The sequence below is a fragment of the Heterocephalus glaber genome, unplaced genomic scaffold, assembly GCF_053883595.1.
Source record: "Heterocephalus glaber isolate CG9 unplaced genomic scaffold, H.glaber_assembly_v1.0 deba00001509, whole genome shotgun sequence".
Lineage (NCBI taxonomy): Eukaryota > Metazoa > Chordata > Mammalia > Rodentia > Bathyergidae > Heterocephalus > Heterocephalus glaber.
In genome coordinates, this window is record NW_028258325.1 from 19,406,812 (window position 1) to 19,426,852 (window position 20,041).

General features: G+C 38.4%; 1 protein-coding gene across 1 annotated transcript in view; it reads left to right on the forward strand.

The window, feature by feature from the left end:
• Pi4k2b (phosphatidylinositol 4-kinase type 2 beta) overlaps positions 1-15,712 on the forward strand; it is a 28,464-nt gene extending 12,752 nt beyond the window's left edge. Inside the window, exons 6-10 of the mRNA XM_004847195.4 lie at positions 485-552; positions 4,336-4,435; positions 5,784-5,917; positions 7,634-7,693; positions 13,483-15,712. Coding sequence (XP_004847252.1) covers positions 485-552; positions 4,336-4,435; positions 5,784-5,917; positions 7,634-7,693; positions 13,483-13,656 — 536 coding nt within the window. The 3' untranslated portion in view covers positions 13,657-15,712. The remainder of the gene's footprint in view (positions 1-484; positions 553-4,335; positions 4,436-5,783; positions 5,918-7,633; positions 7,694-13,482) is intronic.
• Positions 15,713-20,041: the final 4,329 nt, after the last annotated feature.

Genomic DNA, 20,041 nt, shown 5'->3' on the forward strand with positions numbered 1-20,041 from the left:
CTTAATTAACATGTACTTGGATTGATATTTAAATTACTATATAGTCTAGAGTACTGCAGTGCCTACTTGGAAATCTGCCTAGCAGTAAGGGCAGATGCTTTTCCTTCTGGTGAAGAGAAATTATGCTTGATCTTAATACCCATGATCTAACAGTTGTACCTACCTCACAGGATGGTACAAGGATCAAATGAATTAATGTTGAAAGCACTTACAACAATATCTGGCACAGACAAAACAATAACATTCAAATATAAATGTTGTACATATTGTGTTTATAAATGTTAAATGTAATAACTGTTACCTAACATTTATGGGGTTTTTAATTTATTTGTGTTCATTTGGAATCTTTAATATGGTAAACATACCACAGAAAAACAATAGAAGTCTCAAAAAATTAGAAAGTGACTAGATTTTTCCCTTTGATCTTAAGCTATCATGTTGCTAAAAATGAACTAACAGATCTTTTCCTTGTTTCTTTTGGAAGACAGAGGAAATGATAATTGGTTAGTCAGATATGAAAAGAAGAAATGTGAGAAGGAAATTGATCATGAGGTAAGGAGTTTAAAATAAACAAGTAAAAAATATGCATATATTTCAGTTTATGAAAGAGATTTCTTTTTTCATTTTTGATCCTAATTTTGTTTTATTTATTTATTTATTTCCCCATTAAGTTTATTGGTACATTTTAGGTATAAAATACAGTTACATACATCATTGGGATCTTGTACCATTACAAGAGTATCTTGGTTCTTTTTTTTTTTTCCCCTTCCCCTGACCTCCCTTCACCCCCTCCACCCTTCCCTACTTGCAAAGACTTTGTTTCCATTTTTTTCCTTTTCTCATATTTTTTCTTTTCCCTTCCCCTACCCCTCCTACTTCCCCTGCTCCTTTAGACCTTTACTTCCTATTATACAATATCAATTATAAATTTTTAAAATCAAAATATCAAGATCTAGGAGACATTACCACAGATTTTACAGAATTTAAAAGGATATAGAAAGCATATTACGAAAATCTGTTTTAAAATAAATTTGACAACTTCTAAGAAGTACCTTGGAAGACAAATTAATGAAACTAACTCTGGAGGAAATATAAAATTTGAATAGCACCTATTAAAGAAAGTATATTCCTAGCTTGAAAACTTACCTATATGACAGCAGCAGGCTCATATACATTTTAACTGATAAATTATATCAAACATTTAAAGCAGAAAAAAAAAGGAACACTTCTCCCCTCATTTTAGGAAATCAACATTGTGCTAATACTAAAACTGGATAAAGATAATAGGAGAAAAAGGTATGAACATAGATAGAAATTTGTTTAAGAAAACAAACTATTAAAAGTCAGATCTGGCAGTATGTAGAAAGTGGTTTTGTTATAGGGATGGCAGTGTTGGTTCAGCATTGGAAGATCCACCCCCAGAAGTCATCATTTTAACAGAGAAAAGGAGAAAGCCATATGATCCTGTCATTAGTTGGAGAAAAAGTATCAGACTAAATTCTACAGCTGTTTATGGTAAAAGCTATCAGGAGCCTAGAAGTAGAACACAACCTTCTCAACAGATAACAGACATGTACTCCATACTTCCAGCAAAAATGCCTTATATGAATGGAGAAGATACAATGCTTTCTCCCTAAGGTGGGGAACAAGGGCAGATATGCTTACTCTTCATCTGTCCATTAAACTTTGACACCTAGGCCTAAACCAAAATAGCCTGGCAATAAAATGACACAATTAGGATAGGATTGGCAAGGTAGAAGCAAAATCTTTATATGTAGATGAAATGATCATCTGTCTGTTTTTTCTTACCCTTTTTCTTTCCATCCCTTGTTTCACTGCATTTCTTCTTCTTCTTCCTGTCCTTCTCCTTCTCCTCCTTGTTTTGTTTTTTGAGACATGGTCTCCCTTTGTAGTTCAGGCTGGCCTTGAACTGATTTTGTAGCCCAGGCTGGCCTCAAACTGGCCAGTCCTCCTGCTTCAGCCTTCTGAGTGCCAGGATTATGGGGTGCACCACCATGCCCAGCTCATTGCATTTCTAGATTCTATTTTTTATCATCTCTGGGAAGCTTTATGTTTTGTATTGTATTAGAATAGAAGAGGGATATGCCAGCCCAGCCCAGTACATTTTAGAGCTTGGGAAATTTGTGGAATCACACAGTTTACTTTGCTTTTGCTTTTACCTGAGGCTTCTGATATTTTTTGGTGACATTTTTATATTTTACTAATTAACTTTTTTCTGAATTTCGTGATTCAGTATTAGGTAATCCAATATTACCTGATAAAATGGAACATGTGAGTTTGACCTGTGAGTCATATCCTTGGAACTTAAAAATGTACTACTTACAAGCTGGTTTTAACTTAGTAATAGATTGATCAGACCCTTAACACTATCAGAATTACACATTCTAGATTCATAGCTATGAGTACCCAAGTTCAAATTTTATTTTATTTTATTTTAATTTATATTCATTTTTTGAGACAGGGTCTCTCTATGTAGTGCAGGCTGGCCTTGAACTCACTGTGTAGCCCAGGCTGGGCTCGAACTCGAAGGACTCCTCTGCCTCAGCCTCCCCAGTGCTGGGATGACAGGCGTGCGTCACCACATCCGGCCCTAATTCAAATTTTAGATATTTGCATAAGACATATTTTTAGAGTAGCGTTGAAAGTTTAAAATAATCTCTATCTACATTTGAAAATATTTGAAGAGATTAATTTCTCTGGTACTTCTCAATCTCTGTGTTCTCAGGTTTATTACTTAAAGCTGTTGCATCACTTTAAAGCATTTGCACTTTTAAGTGTTTATCCGGGAAATTAACAAGTGTGTATTCACAGTACTTAGCAATTAAAAAAGAACAAACTAAATAAGAACCAAGATACATCATGTAAAGGTACAAGATCCTAATGATGAATGTAACTGTATTGTATATCTAAAATGTACCAATAAACTTAATGAAAAAAAAAAAGACATTTCAACGAACAGACACTTAAACTCTGACTCTGTTAAGACTCATTTAGTTCAAGTAATTAAATGTCTTAACAAACAGTATTTTTTTCTTTTTGAAGCCTATTCTTTGTTATTAAAAGTAGACCAATATTCCAAGAAAAGTTTGTTGCTGTAAACGTAGAAAAATAAATTTTGTTTCATATCAAAAAAAGAGAACAAACTATACACACAGTAATTTTAATGAGTCTTAAAACTATGCTGAGCAAAAAAAAAAAAAAAAAAAAAGATGCCCAGAAAGGGGAATTACTGTAAAAATCTAGAAAATGCAAATTAATTCCTAGTGACAGAAGGCAGACCAGTGGTTCCTAGCAATGGAGGACAGGGGGCTTGGACTGCAGAAGGACACAAGGAAGCTTTTGGATGAAGATTTCATGTTTGTCAAAGCTTTAAAGATCATCATGTGTAGAGTATACCTCAATATAGTTTTACGTAGAGAAGAATGATTGGAATAAAAATAAATAGCGGTTATAGAAGAAATGGGCTTAAAACACACAAACATCCATGTTTGTAATAGCTCTTAAATTTGTTTCATTGGTATATCTTCAGCAACTAGATATTGCTGAAAACTTCATTCTTTTGCTCTATTTTGTGCATTTTCATTGAAGTCAGATATTTGGTATAAACTAAATGAAACAAAGAAACCGACATATATCACCAGTCTTCACAGTACTACTTTTAACTTAAAAATTGCCTTTTTCACTTTTTGTTGTTTGAGCTAGGCTACTTACTCTTTACATAACAAAAAATATTCCTTGTCTTCCTCCTGAGCTCTTCATTTCTGCTACAGAAGAATGCAGAAGTTAGGGACTGGCCTACATTCTGTAATCAAGAATATCTTGAAGTTCCTTCTACTACTTTATTATATTCACTTATAGTCTTTGGGGGAATTTTATTTAGAAACACTTTATATTTAACCTAATTATTTCTATGGGACTCCAAGAAATACTAGGTTTATGAAGGGTAATTTTAAGTTGTTATCTTAAAAACTCAGTAATATTTTGCAAATATCACACATTTAAGGAATGCATCTAACAATGAATTATCATTTTTTAAAGCTTTAATGTTTTCAAATTCTGTTCTTCAAACAGGACAAAAAATGAGGCCATTACTGAAAAACATAGTAAATTTTTAAAAATAGTGATTATGAAATTCATACTGGTTTTTAAACAGCCTTTTCCTCTCCTGGGTTAAATTTGTATTCTTTTTGACAACAATTTTTAGGGGGTTTTGAGAGAAACTATCTCCTTAAACCTCAATAATTATTGTAAATAATTTATCCTTTGAAAATATTTATATAGGTTATTTTATCAACAGATCATTTTTGTCTTTAGGAATCAAACTGGGTTGATGATAACGAACTGCTTATTAAAATAGCGGCAATTGATAATGGTCTAGCATTTCCTTTTAAACATCCAGATGAATGGAGAGCATGTGAGTATTGAGATTTTCCTGTAGATTCTATAATTGCTTCTTTTCCAAAATAGGAAGAAAACAAAATTAACAGATCCCCAAATAGCAGGGGGAAACGGGATGCAACTGTTCATTAGGGCTCAATTTGGGGCACTGGGAATTCGAAGAGACTGTGTGTGTCTTTTCTGTGTGTTTTTGCTTATTTGGGGATGATGTGTTTGGTTTTGATTTATAGGCATAGGTTAGCCCCGGAGAATGGAGTTGGCAACTTTGTAAAGAGCTGTACTTTAATGTTTGGGCTGGTGTTCACAGGGCATCTTAGGCCTCCACCCCTTTCAGTGAGTGCGGTAGTTCTCTAATTGCTTTACTAGTCTCTTGTATTGTTGGGGATCAGGTTTTCTCCATTTTGAGCCAGTTTGAGACATTTTTATTTTGCTTAAATTGTCCATGATACCTTGAATTTAAGATTTATAAGTATAGTGTTTTGTGTGGCATTCTCTTATAATTAAAAAAATCCTGTCTGTGCATAGGGTGAAATGATGTGATATCCAGAATTTACCTTGAAATAGTTGTAGAGGTGGGAACCAGGGCATGTAGAGAAGCAAAATTTTGCAAAAATTTGTTAATAATTAAATTAGGTTATTTGGAATGTGTGAGCTCATTATATACTATTTTATATTTTTTCATAGTTTAAAGTTTATATAATAAATTTAAAAAATGGTCTCTGTATCTAAGATTACACTTCTTTTAAAATCCTACTGTTAGCCAGCTGTGGTGACGCACACCTATGATCCCAACAGCACTCTGGGAAGCTGAGGCAGAAAGGTCACAGGTTTGCACCCAACCTGACAACTTAGTGACCCAGAGTCATAGACTTTTATTTATTTCTTAAAGGCACTTATTTACTTTCTAATGATTTAAAATTTTAGAACACCTATAAAAAGTGCCTCCATCGCAGACGGTTTGTAGTGGTAGAGCACTAGGAGACCTCCCCCCTGGGGCTATGGTATTCAGTCTGGGACTGTATGAATGAATGAATTTGGGGTACCTATAAATTTCTAAACTCTGGAGCCAGATAGAGTCAGATATTTTTGAGATAAGGCTATTTGAAGTAAATTCGTTATCAAATTCTGATTCTCTACTATCTAAAACTCAGAAGCATAGGAGATTACTGTTCTTTGTATCTGAATCAGCTATTCAAATTTGCAATCTAAATTTGGATTGCGAAGATACTTTATTCTCTAGGAACTTCTCTCTCCTGACCTTTTCTTGGAACAATCTAGGAACTGTAGGAAAGAACCCAGGATAAATGGGAGTCTGAATAAATCATTTCCTGCTATTGATTAAAAGAAAATTTTTTTTCTATTAGATCCATTTCACTGGGCTTGGCTTCCTCAAGCAAAAGTTCCTTTTTCTGAAGAAACAAAAAACTTGATTCTCCCATGTATTTCTGACATGAACTTTGTGCAAGATTTGTGTGAAGATCTTCATGAACTTTTTAAGGTAAATAAATGTATAATGGTGGAGTGTTTTGGTTTGGGGGAAGTTGCACATTGTTTTGTTTTTCCATATTAAATTTCATTTTTATTTTTGTATATCATTTTTATGCTGTGCTGGTGGTCAAACTTAAGGCCTTGCATATGCTAGGCAAGTACTGTAACACTGAGCTACATCTCTGGCCCCCACATCAAATTTTAAATGAGAATCTGGACATAGTGCTCCGTATCTGTAATCCCAGCACTTGGAAAATTGAGGCAGAAGGATTTTGAGTTTGAGGCCAGCCTGAATTACACAGTGAGTTCAAAGCCAGCCTGGACAGTATAGCAAGACCCTATCTAAAAAAAAAAGTTAAACGAGTGTTAAGTGCTGTATGTAGGTTGGGCTTTGTTCCCCTGTTGGAGACTGAGAGTCCAAGCTCAGGTGCCGGTACAGTCAGGGCCTGGCTAAGGCCCTGGTCTGGGTGACACACTGTTGGCTTCTCCTCCGTTGCATCCTCTCGGTATTGGAAAGCAGCTCTGGGGCCTCTTATCAGGACACTCGCCATGTTCACGAGCGCTGCATCTTCATGACCTTGGCTCACAGATGACGAGCTGAGAGGAGGGCCTCCCAGATGGATTCCTGGAAGCTCAGGCATTCAGTCTGTAACCAGCACCGTGACTGTGTTTTCTCTTTAACTTAAACTTATAGCAATCCCACAGCATGGTTTTTATCATTTGAGATGTTTTCCATTTTCTTGTACTACTGCTTGCGGTAGAACTTAACAGAGGATTTGCAGGTTTACTTTACAAGAATATAAATTTGTAGTTTAATTTACCATGAGCATTCTTTCAAGTGAGATGACATCAAAATTGAGAAATTGGGGCCGGGGATTTAGCTCAGTGGTTCCGCCACCTGCCTTGAAGGTGGAAGGTCCCAAGTTCAATCCCTGGTACCAAAAAAAAAAAAATTGAGAAATAGTTTTTGTCATTGTTGCTGTTGTTTTTACAGTACTGGGGATCAAACCCAAGGCCTTGGCACTAAGCCACATCCCAGCTGTTTTTATCTTTTGTGTTTAGACAGAGTCTCACTGAGTTGCCCAGGGTGATCTTAAACTCCAGATCCCCCTGCTGCACCTCCCAGAGTGCTGTGATTACAAGTGTGTGTCACCATGCCCAGCAGGAGTTGTTTTAAGTTAAACTTTTGTAAAATTACCCTATCAATTATAATACAGTATGTGTTTGATGAGCTGCTGTTACTTCTTTTAAAAAGCCTAAACTAGTGGGGAATGGTGGGGTATACCTGTAATCCCAGCATTCTGGGAGGCAGAGGCAGGAGGATCCTAAGTTAGAGGCCAGCCCATATGACTGAGTGAGACCCTTTCTCAAAATTTTAAGAAATAAAAATAAAAGGGCCAGGGATTTAGCTCAGCGGCACCACACCTGCCTTGCAAGCACAAGGTCCTGAGTTCAACCCCCAGTACCAAAAAGAAAGAAAAATAAACAAAGGGCTGGGAATGTATCCCATACCACCAGAACAAAAAACATTCGAACTCATTGCTCATTGACCTGAGTACAAAAATACATCCAGTAAAAATACTATTTTCTTGTTATTTTATCAATTAAGAAAGCTTTCTAATGGCATTGTTACAAGGAAGAGTTCGTTTTCAAATTTTGTATTTGTTTCACGGATTTGAGCTTTGGCATTATAAGTAATGTTTCGTTTTGTTTCTTTTCTGTATAGACTGACAAAAGCTTTGACAAAGCCACTTTTGAAAGTCAAATGTCTGTCATGAGGGGCCAGGTAGGTTGCTTTTTTGATGATTAAGAAAAACACTTTCCTGAGACAAAACCCAATTCTGCTGAGCCAGAATCGCTCAGAAATGAAGTCATTTGATGCAGTATCTCTCCTTTGTTATGTTCTGAACTGTTTGATGCTAGGATCAACCGGGGACTTGCGCATGATAGGCAAGCACTGGACCGCTGAGCTGTGCCTGGCCCCTCCACTGAGTACTTTTAACCTCATGTGTTACTGATGTGTGTTGCCCATCCCCGCATGCGTTGCTCAGCCTTGTTTTGGTAGCTGTTGTCCTGATCATTACTGCCTTTTACTTCTTCACATCCACTTGCTGTGACAGTTCAGTACCAAGTTCTGTTGCCAATAGATCATTCTCCTTGCAGAACTTATTTGGCTTCACTAGAGCAGTTCGTACATAACTGTGTCACCAGGATTGAGCACTCACTGGGTGGGAGGGAACTATAATTTAACTCTGCCCCTGACCCCGCCCCTCCTCACCTCTAATGAGAGACACATGGTGTTAGGTCTGTTGCTGTGGTCCTGAAGCTGAGCTGGCTCACCTGCAACCTCTGTATCTTCCACTCCATTTCAAAAGCAAGACTTGAAAGGAAAACAAATCACACTGTAAACATTGGCTTTTCCTGATTTCCAAATTAGCATTCTCTTCCTAAAATGCACATTTCATTTAAGTAGCTGCTTGCTATAATACTTGGAGCAAAGAAGATATGTCTAGCCTTTGCCCTGATTATTGTATTATATAACTTTAACAAGTTATATAGAATTAAATTAGAGGTTCAGTGATTCATCAAATATTTAATAGCAGAACTAGTAGGATAGAGCCAGAGTCTACAGGGCCATAAGAACTGGAATATGGATTTCACACAGGGGACTAGAACAGTTAAAAGCATTAAAGAAGACTTTGTCCTTGGTTTCCTGCATACACTCCCTGAGGTTATATGTAAAATTCTGTGTGTACATTTTGGTTGTTGGGGAAGTAGGATTTGAATCTCAGCAAAGAAATCCCTAATCCCAAGAGGTTAAGAACAGCTGCAGGAGGCGAGGCCGGAGAACAGGTGCAGATTTGCTCAGTGGAGAGAAGGGCAGGAGCCCAGTGCAGAGACTGGTGACCCCCACGGGAAGGACGGGTCCCATGACCCATGCCGAGAGCGTTACCACCCCAGGATGTGTCTGAGCTACAGTCTCGGGCAAAGAGAATTATGCCCCAGGTTCACCTGATGTATCAACATGCCTCATTTCTGATTCTCATCCCTAAAGGTAACTAGTGGCCTCCTTTGTCCTCTAGGACAGACCCAAGCGGGTGCCTGAGACTGCAGATAGAACCAACCCGACCCCTTATACACATGCACACCTATCATAATCATAGGGATGTTATTTAAATGAATAAATGCCGTGAATAATTTTGTAAGCTTTACTTGTGGATTAAAGTTAGCACATGTGGAACTTAAGTTGAAATGAAGAAATGGTGGCCTGGAGACCTTTAGCCCAGTCACAAAAGCACACCCGTGGGGGTCTGCTACCTTCAGTTCATTTGTTCATATCCTGTGTCATTCACAGAGGAGTTAGGGGTTATAAAAATTCATGTAATAAAATGTAAATTGACAGGGTCAATATCTGGGGAGAAAAAGAAATAAAATGATGGTATCTTGGTTATATATTTTATTTTTTTTAATTTAATTTGAGTTTGAACTTTCTGGTAGCCAAAAAGAATAATATACCCTGCATGTACATGCTTATGTAGCTCTCTAGTTTTAGCTCTTTTGTTGTTTGTGGTGGGGTTTTTTTTTTTTTTGATTTTTTAAATCAAGTATTCTTCATTCTAAAAGGAATTGGGGGCTGGGAATGTAGCTCAGTGGTAGAGCACTTGCCTAGCATGCACACAGCCCTGGGTTCAATCCCCAGTATCATAAAAAGTAAATAAATATATAAACAAATTGTCACAACTTATAACAAGTTTAAAAAAAAAAACATTGTCTATATATTTCAAACAACAGAATCATTATTTCAGCCATTTCCGTAGATCAAAATACTTATATTATTTCTATAACTTACAAATATCCTCTAAATCCTTCTCCCCTCCAGTTTTATTAACTTACTGATTTGTGCTGTGTATGGCCAACCCTGTTGCCCTAGTTTGTAGCAAGTCTCCAGTTTTACACACATAATCAGTGACTTGCCCTAATTCTTACATAAAGACCCATACTGGACTAGAAAAAAGGTATTTCTCAGAATTTAGGACTGGTTGTATTCATGAAAGTTAAAGTACATTTTGAATTTTTTTAAGTATCAGGTCATAATCAAGTTCAGTAAAACTCATTTTATGTTCTACTTGTGCCTGTTTGGAACATTAGCCCTCAGACTATATTTACTTAATGGAAAATACTAAGGATTTTCCACATGATCTGAAAAAAGGTAGAAATAATAAAATTCTGGGCCGGGGATTTAGCTCAGTGGTTAGTTATGGTGCCTGCCTTGCAAGCGCAAGGTCCTGAGTTTGATCCCTGGTACCAAAAAAAAAAAAAAGAAAGAAAGAAATAATAAAATTCTTACAAAAACACAGTGAACTTGAATTTAGTAATTAATAAACCAGAAGCTCATTTGCAGATTCAGTAATGGTGTGAAAGAAAACCAAAGTGACCCTTTAGTACTTCCTGATTATTTGACCGTTTCTTGGATATTTTTATGTTTGTTATTGTTCACCCTCACAATGCAATTATCTGCATTTTATGTGGAAGAACCTCGGCTCCAAAGGTGTGAGTGACATGTTACCCCTGTGAAGTGAAGGTTGACAAATCTGTAACATCTGGGGTTTGCCTCTGCCTAGGACCCCTACCATCTCCTCTCTGGATTGAATGACATGTTCTAAGCGGCACTTACTTCACAACCCAACTCTCTCTAACCATGTCTGACTGCATCCTGTCCTCTGTAAGGCTCCTGTGACTTGTCCTGGTGCACAGGCTCAGGGCCAGGCTTCCAGCTCAGACAGCCAGGCCCCTCGAAAGTGGCTCCAGCCCATGTCCCTGGTTGTCGTCTCCACCCTGCTGCTTCCCCTAGAGCAGTGCTACATGCTCTGCTCCTGGATTCCCAGCAGAGCCTGATGCACTGCTCTGCCTCGCGGATGCCCTTCCCTCTTCTCCCAGAGAACAGTTTTCCCTCCAAGCTCCAGCTTGGTCCCCTCCCTCTTCCTGCCTCCCAGGGAGTTCTGGTTTCACAGCTCACCCAAGGAACATACTGGTGTTGCATTTGACTCAGAAATGTGGTTTTAAAATCAGCATATTGAGTAAACATCCATTGAAAAATAGCATAAAATTGACCATACATTAGGATATACACTATACAGTGTTAGGTGTACAGTACAGCTAATCTGAAGGAAAGCCATCTGTGCAAAGAAGTCTACATGTTGGTGCCATCTGCCTCGGTCACACCTGAGACGCCTCATCAAACTGTTGAATGTGGCATTGGTGCCCCCTCCTGCTTGCAGTGTCTGCTCAGTCCATTTTAAAAATAATCTCTGGTTTAAACATATGATAGGCAGAGTGAAGGAAGTGGGTGGTATATGGGGGATGGGATTTTGGTCTTGGTTTTGTTTTTTTTTTTGTTTTGGTACCTGGGATCAAACTCAGGACCTTGCGCTTGCAAGGCAGGCGCGGTGCTACTGAGCTATATCCCAGTGGGATGGGATTTTAAAGTCCGAACACAGTTCCCCTGCAGTGACAGTGTTTGTCATACTGCCTTGTGGTCACTTGTTCCTGTGGCCTTTGTTTCCAGAAGGTGAGTTCTTTCAGGGCTCACATGGCTTCCACTCCTATTCAGTCCCCTCTCCTCCCTAACATGGAAGTGCTCAGGAAATGTTTCTTCTGAACTCGCAAAGAGGTAGTAATAGGATAGTTTAGGATTGAATAAGTTTTGTGATTATATAATTATTTGAAAATTGATGATCTTGTATGGTAACTTTCATTTCTTGTATGTTTCTGTCTTCCAAATTCTCTCTGACGATCATGTATTGTTTTTAGTCAGAAAAATACTAGGTGTTACTAAAAAATGATGTATTTAGACTAACTTTTTTAGACTAGGATTTTTAAAATCCAAAGAGGAAACTAACCAGAACATTTAACTCTTTAGCCATGTTGGACTATATTTTACTTTCATGGTACAAATAGTGCTTAAAACTTAAATTTCCTGCATTCTTTTTTTCTTGTTATCCAAATATAGCCAACCTAGAATATTTTAAGAGAATGAAAAGGCACCCTAAAACATAATCTGTAACTCTTGTTACTACTAAAAATTTATTTCCTTGATATGTTAAATACTCCAATCTAAATCTTCTAGAATCTAAACCATCTAGTTCAAGTATTACAAGGTTTATGTATTAGTATGGCTGTATATTGAAACTTTTATGCTTATAACTATTAATTCGTCTTTATTAGAAGCAGTAAGATACATAGCATGTGTATGATAGATATTTTTAAATAGCTGAAGGAGATATCTGTATATCTAATGTACATAGTCAAGTTTTTCCCAATATGCAAGGAAAATATTATCAAACTTTTATCTGAACAAAAATAGGCTGTGAGCTGTGCGTTGTATGCTCAAAAGTAGAAATTATGTCTTTAAACACTGAAATTCATAAATTTTACTTTTTCTGATTTTATTTTTTCTATTAAAGAATAAACTGCTCAATTCAATTTTCTTTAATATGGATACCTCAAATCTTCAAATAGATATAGCGCTAAATTTTATAAAACAAACAACAGATCTAAGGTGAGAAACAGCCTCCAATAAAATAATAGTTGGGAAATTTTTTTAAAAATGGATATCTCCCAAATTCTCTAAGCTACCCTCTGGTTTCCCATAGCACTTTCACCTTCCCTTGTATGATATTATTCACTTACTCATGTTTATTGGCCCCTTCTCTGCTAAAATGAGAGCAGGAGTTTTGTTTGCATGAGTAATAGTCACATCCCCAGCACTTAGAGCAAAGCTCAGCATGTAGTAGATGCGCAGGAAATTCACTTGTTGAATGTGTTGCCAGGTCTGGGCTGTTGTGCTCTTCCTAGGGGTCTTTTTCAGGCTTTTATCCTGAACAAAGAATTGGACAGGAAACATGCAAAAGGTCGTGAGGTTTTATGTTGATTAATGGTATTAAAGGTGGGAAAAGAAATACGGTTGGCAGAGTGAGTGTGGGCCTACTAAAGGTAGGCAAAGAAGTACGGCTTACAGCCACCACAAGGCTAATGGTGACCATCCTTCATATCCCCAATTCTTACATCAGGGCTAGGGCACCCTATTGAAACCCTGTTTGATTCCCCCCAGAGGAATTGAAGATGGCATTCTCTGATCGGTCCTAGGTGCTGGGCTTGCACACATGAGCCCTGGATGTCTGAGACTAACAGGTCACACCCAGCTGGCTGGCCATGCCCTAGTCTCCCACCTCAAGTAGATAAGGCAAATTTTAAACAAGTATTTGTTTCTCTGTCAAATGGAATGTGCAGAACCTTTCACCTTATTCAGTTTCTGATTTCATTGCTCCTGGACACGGGCATTCTAGAGTATTTTGAAGTAACCAATTGTTAAAGTTATTTAACTCTTAATTTCATGCATTTGTGTGTGTGTAAGCATATCTACGCCCATATAATACTTATTTATAGCAGTTTCTCATTGAAGTCTGTTGCGGGTTAGTGGATGAAATAAAAACTACAGTGATTAAATGGTTAAAATAATGTTAGTGAAGTGAAGCTTTTTGTCTTTAAGTTAATAGAACTCTCTTCCTCCTGCAGATCTTAAACCTTACTCAGGCACTGCGAGACGGGAAGAGCCCCGTGCAGCTGGTGCAGATGCCGTGCGTGAACGTGGAGCGCAGTCCAGGGCGCGGCCAGGGCCGCATCGTCCACCTGACCAGCACGTTCACCCAGACTTTCCACTGCAGGAAACCCTTTTTCACCTCCTGGTAGTAGATGTAAGAGAAACAGCTGTTGGGCATTGCTGTGTTGTTAAAACATTACAGCATTTTACATGTGCTGCAGTTGTCAAAACCTGAAGTCATTTAAGTCTTTTAAAAAAGTTTTCTTTTGAATGTAATCAAAAGTTTACAGCTTTTTATCCAAATATTAAATTCCATTTCGGGGAAGAAATGATGAATCTCCTATATTGTATTTTTGTAGAAAATTGTATAGTTTGTTGTTGTTAGTTTAAAGGTAACCTCATAGTGTATCCATACTAGAACTGACTGAAATTACTCTAGCATTCCAAGTGAAAAAATAAGATATTTGTTAGCTCTGGGCCAGGGATTTAGCTCAGTGGTTCTGCCGCCTACCTCGCAAGCACAAGGACCTGAGTTTGATCCCTGGTACCCCACCCCCCAAAAAAAGATATTTGTTGACTTTGAAAACAGTAAGATTTTATATATTTTTTTGAAGATTGAGGAAAATGTTCATTTTGACTCTTTTTACATTGCATTACAAAAGGCCTTTGAGAGTGACTAGGTCTGAAATTACTCTCCTCCTCCAACAGGAGAGTCAGTAGAACAACAGGAAAGAATAAAGCAAGGTTGCCTTAATTTCAAAAGCTGCTACTTTAGAACTGGAATAAGAGCCCCTACAGTGGTCATTAGTGGGGACCTGAAAATTATATTTTGGTTAAGTAACAGATGGCCACTTCTTTTTTTTCTGTTTTAGAATATATTTTTTATTATTTTGTTTCAGTAAGAAAAAAATCTAAAGATATTCTTCTTTTTCTTAAAAAAAAAAGGAAACACTCATTTTCATGAGGGGAATAATGTAAAATTAAGGTAGATCTTCAATATTTTCAAACTCAAAAAAAGCCTCATATTTCTTTTTGTTTCTTGTATAGGATCAAGTAATTGAGCAGTTAGTACTTCAAAGTACTGATCTTGTTCCATTTAGTACTTCAGTTAGTATAAACTTCACTGAAAAGTAAGTCATACCTCAAAGTGTATATTAGATTTCATTTTGGGGTTCTTAGTTTGTAAGTGTTTAAAAATAATAATAGTACTCAAAATTATTAGTTTTAGATTATCAGCCCAATTTGAAGGGAAACAAGACAGATAACCATAAAATCTTTTCTATTTGATTTTGAAATTTAATTTTGTACTTTATTTTGAATACCAGTATGTTTCACATTCTTGGAATTCGTAGCACTGTGAAGTCATGAATTATTAAACTGAAATGAGCCAAATATGAAGAGATTCTGGAGAATATAACCTTTTTTTTAGTTGATTTCTCTCTGAGTAAGTCCAACATGATTCCTCCATTCAGCCATGTTGAATCCCCCTAGAAAACTTTTATCTCTTCTTCAGTTTCAAAACTAGTACCATCAATACTCAGACTAAACTGGGCAGGCAGTTGGGCCTTTTGTCTCACAAGTTTACTATCGTGATTTTTTGTTTTTAATGAGTTATTTTGTGTAAAATGAACATCCAGGGAACTAACCCCGGATGTAGGACAGATCTGCAGTCGCTCTGCCTCACACCTAAGTGGGATGGATCCCAGACTGCTGCTCTCAGGGCGTCGCTGGAAATCCATGTTCTCCTCCCTCCTCCAACTTTCTCATTAGCTCAGTGTAGAGATAATGGAAAATTGACTGGAAGTTCAAAACTCAAACTATTATCCTTAGGTAAATACTTGTAATTAAAATGTGCCTTTCGAACATGTATTCTCAAAGAAAAGAAATAAGTTGTTGTAATGTGGTTACAAATTTGATAAAATAGGTTTTTATCAGTATTTTGAGAATTACTATATTAATTTTTATAATAGAAAACTCAGTAAAATGCTAGTTTTATATGCTAAAATTAGGGTGAAAATATTTTTAAGTGTCTGACCATGCTTGAAAAGTAGAGATATTTAAGATTACAAGTCAGAGTACCTTGGCTGTGTTTTATAAACTTCCATGAACTTAATTCTTATTTAAGCATTGTTTTTCCAATGAGTATATTTATATTGCCAAACATGGTAGACTAAACATAATAAAAATCAGTGTCTTAAAGCTGGATTTCTGCTTTATGTATGTGTGTTGAATATTTAGAATGTTTGTGGACATGTTTGTTTTTAAATTTTGGAGAACCACCATTTTTTCTTACTTTGAATATTAGTGGTATGGTTTAACTCTATAATTCCAAAAGGCATATCTAACTAGCTTTATGATTGGAGACATTTTAATTGTATGCTACCTTATCACTTCCAAAGTTTGTCAGCAGTTAATAACACTAGAGACGTGGTTTTTTATAGACTTGAAAATAATTTTATTCACAGGTTTTTTTTTGGTGGTGCTGTGAATGGAACCCAGGCCCTCATACATGCTAGGCAAGCTTTCCACAACTAAGCTACATTCCCCTAGCCCTCTGTTCTTTTTAAATTTAAAGTACACCAGGCATGCCGGTTCACACCTGTAATCCCAGCACTCGGGACTGGCAGGGTCACCACCACGAGTTTAAGGCCAGTATGGGCTCCACAGTGAGACCCTGTCTCAAAAACAACAAAGACAAAACAAAATGAGAAAGTCACAGTCAGAACTGGGAGAGGGCTGCCAGCATCCCCGTGGCCTCCAGGAGAATGGGCCCACAGAAGGCGTGAGGGCCCCAGGGCAGCATGGTCCTGAGGTGACCCGAAGTGGCTGGTAAGAGGACATGGGGCTGTGGTGGGGACACTGCTGGGAGCAGCTCGTTCCCTCGGGGGAGGAGGGGCCCAGATGCTGACAGCGGAGGGCACCAGGTGAGACCGAAGAAAGCACTGGTGAGGTAGTGACAGCCGGAACAGGTGGCCGTCGCTCTGCAGTGACTACAGAGGAGCAAGCCCGTGAGGCTCAGCAGCTGTCCTGAGTGCCCTCACTCCCATGAAAAGCTTGGAAAAGGGGCAGGAAAATCCCTCCCAGACATGACTGCCTCTTACACTGTGCTGTGACAAAGAAGCCAATGATCTGCCTGAGTAGCACACCCACAGAAAGGGAAGATGTTCCACAAATGTAGTGATGAAGTCGAGGAAAACATAATCTAATAGTTGAGTGATTTTGTTTGCTTTAAATAAGGGCTCGTTGGGCGTGGTGGTGCATGCCTTAATTGTACTTGGGCGTCTGAGGCAGGAGGATCACTGTGAGTTTGAGTCAATCTAGCCTGTACTACATGGCAAGACACTGACTCAAAAAAAATAAAATAAAAACCTTTTAAAAAAAATAAATAAAAACCTTTTTTTAAAAATGAGGTCTCACTGCCCGGGCTGGTCTCAAACTCCTGGGCTCAAATGATCCTCCTGCCTTAGCAGGAGGTAGACTACAGGTACACTCTGACATGCCTGGCCCAACCCAGTATTTTAAAATATTCTTAAGTGAAGCTAGAGGTTCAAAAGTTCAAGCCCAGCCTGACCAACTTAGCAACTTAAACTGTGTCTCGAAAAATTAAAAGGGGGCCGGGGATTTAGCTCAGTGGTTCTGCTGACTGCCTTGCAAGCGCAAGGACCCAAGTTTGATCCCTAGTACCAAAAAAAATTAAAATTAAAAGGGGCTGAGGATGAAGTTCAATGTGAAGGCCCTGTATTCAATCCCCAGTACTGAAAAGAAAGCTAAAGGAATTCAAGAAATGTTAGAAGCTAAAACAACAGCATCAAAAACAAGCTATAAGTGAGATAGGCAAGCAACAGAAGGATGTAAAATGAGAGTTGACAGAGATTAGAGGAAATATCAGAGTTAAAAACATTTCAGAAATAAACTAGAAGAATACAAGAGCAAAAAAAGCAACATGCCACAAAAACTTGACAAGAAAATCATATTGTGTGTAGAAACAACTGAGGTTTTCTGTATTAGTTCTCTACTGTCACAAGCCTAGTGGTTCAAATCAATACATGTATCATTTTGGAGTTTCTGTCTCGAGGCTCCTGGGAGAATCCATTGTCTTCCCCTTTAGGCTTCTCAATTTCTTGATTAATCTTTCACCTTCCTTTTCCACGGATATTCATGCGCTGGGGGGTTATGGCCATTGTACTCAGGGCCTTGCCACTGACCTATATCTTCAGCCACTTTTTAGTTTTTATTTTATTTTTTTGAGGCCAGGTCTTGCTGAGTTGCCCAGGCTGGGGTCAAACCTGTGATCCTTCTGCCTTGGCCTCTCAAGTGCTGGGATCACAGGCATGCACCACACCAGGCTTCCCCTTACTGAACTCTTAAGGGCTCTGGTGATGATACTGGGCCTACCAGATAATCTAGGATAACGACTTTTTTTTTTTTTTTGATACCAAGGATCGAACTCAGGACCTTGTGCTTGCAAGGCAGGCGGCGGGACCACTGAGCTAAGTCCCCAGCCCTAGATTTTTATTTTTTGGTAGCACTGGGATTGAATCCAGGGTCTCATGCATGCTAACTAACCACATGCTCTACCACTGAGCGACACCCCCAGCCCCTTCTTTTAAAATATGCTGACACACAGCCTTAATTCCATGTGGACATCTTTGGGGGCATTATGCTGCCTTCGAACTTTCCCTGTGAGGTCTGTAATGTAGGCAGTACACCTGCTCTCACTGTTTTTTGTTTTGTTTTTCTTTTTTTCAGTGTTATACTGAAGAGCCTACCCCATGCAGAAAGGCAAAAAAAAGAGGATTGCAATTTTGGGTCTACATCAAGACTGCCCTGGACTACATAACAAAATTCTGTCTTAACAGGAAGAAAGAAAATAAAATTCCTACCCAGAAACCAAGAGAACATTTTTTTTTTGGTACTGGGGATCAAACTCGGGACCTTGCACTTGCAAGGCAGGTGCTGGAACCACTGAGCTAAATCCCTGGCTAGAGAAATTGTTTTTGCCAAACAGATCTATGTTGATCAGCTTTTCATTACTCTTAACTAAATATCTGAGGTCGTAATTAACTTAGACCTCACAGTTCTCAAGGTTTAGTTGACCCCACTGCTTGGGCCTGTGGCCTGGGGTAAAGCTAAACCACTCACCCTGTGGACAGGAAGCAAAAGAGGGAGAGGAAGGAGCTAGAGTTCCACAGCCCTTGTAGGATTTAATTCTCTTTTTGCAGGTTTTAACTTCCTGTCTACACATCCAGTCACGTTGGGGGTTTTAGGGCTTCAACATGTGCATGACCAATGCCACAGCTCTGCCCAGGACGCAGAGGCTCCAGCCAACACCCCATCACTTTCTTGGTGCCACTTCTGGTGAGAGAAGGAGATAATAGAACCAGATCAATGCCACCCTGAGTCTTCACCCACGTGTTAATATTTTCTCAAGGAAGTTTGAAAGGCTTTCTTCTTAGTGTGAAAACTTTTGAAGCGGAATTAGTAAAATAACTACAGTATTTCGACTATGGAGATAAATCTTGCTTATTACTGGGCTCATGGTTCTGTTCTACATTCATGAACCAGAACAGCTCATTTCTCAATGACGGCAGATACATGAATTTGCTGTAGTCCCTCTTTGATTCTTGTAATTTCCACTCCTGAATGGATAGCAGTTTCTATGATAGATAACCCAGTTAATTATTTACTCGCATCTGAAGCACCTGCCTCTTATCTCCAGGTTTTATGCTTCCTTGTGGACATCCTTCAGATGGTGCAAGCCCCTTGGTCACCTATTCCTTTTTATTCTGAGTAGCCTCACTGAGTAAGCAATCATTTGTTGTTCAAGCCTCTACGATGGGCACCAATTGCTAGAGACCCCTGCAGTTAGGTTCTAGTCTCCTGCTCAGTGTTCAACAAAAGGCTAAAGAAAAAAAATGAATGACAGAACTAAGAGAAGCAGAAAGCAGGAACTGGGGCAGTCGATGCTAGATCCCCAGCAAAACCCAATCAGTCTCATCCACTGATTTTTTATTGTTCATCATTTGGGGTAAATGTGAGCTATGTGTACAGATGTGCAGTTTGTGCAGTTTCTGTGGAAACTAATGCAGTCAAGGCTTTAAAGAGAAGAGACGAAGCATTTTCAAATTAGAAACAAGGGCTGGGGATTTAGCTTAGTGGTTGCACCCCCTGCCTCGAAAGTGCAAGGTCCTGCATTTGATCCCCAGTACCAAAAACCAAAAAAACAAATCAGAAACAAGACAGATAAAATATATGGTTGTAATTAGAACATTTCCTTCTAGTTAGGAAGGTACTAATTGTGAGAATGGAATTTGGGTCTGAATTACTCCGACCTCAGCTACACATTATCTCATGTTAGCCCCACAGTTTCATAGGCCATTACTCTGGTTTCAGCCATGGCCATTAGCGAGGAGGTCATATTAACCTGCATGCTACCATATTCTCATGAGATGCTTCTGTGAGTCACGTAGCTTCAGTCAGACTCACTTCTTAAAGTAAGCCAATTGAGGGATTTAACTCTTTGCAGCCTGCACT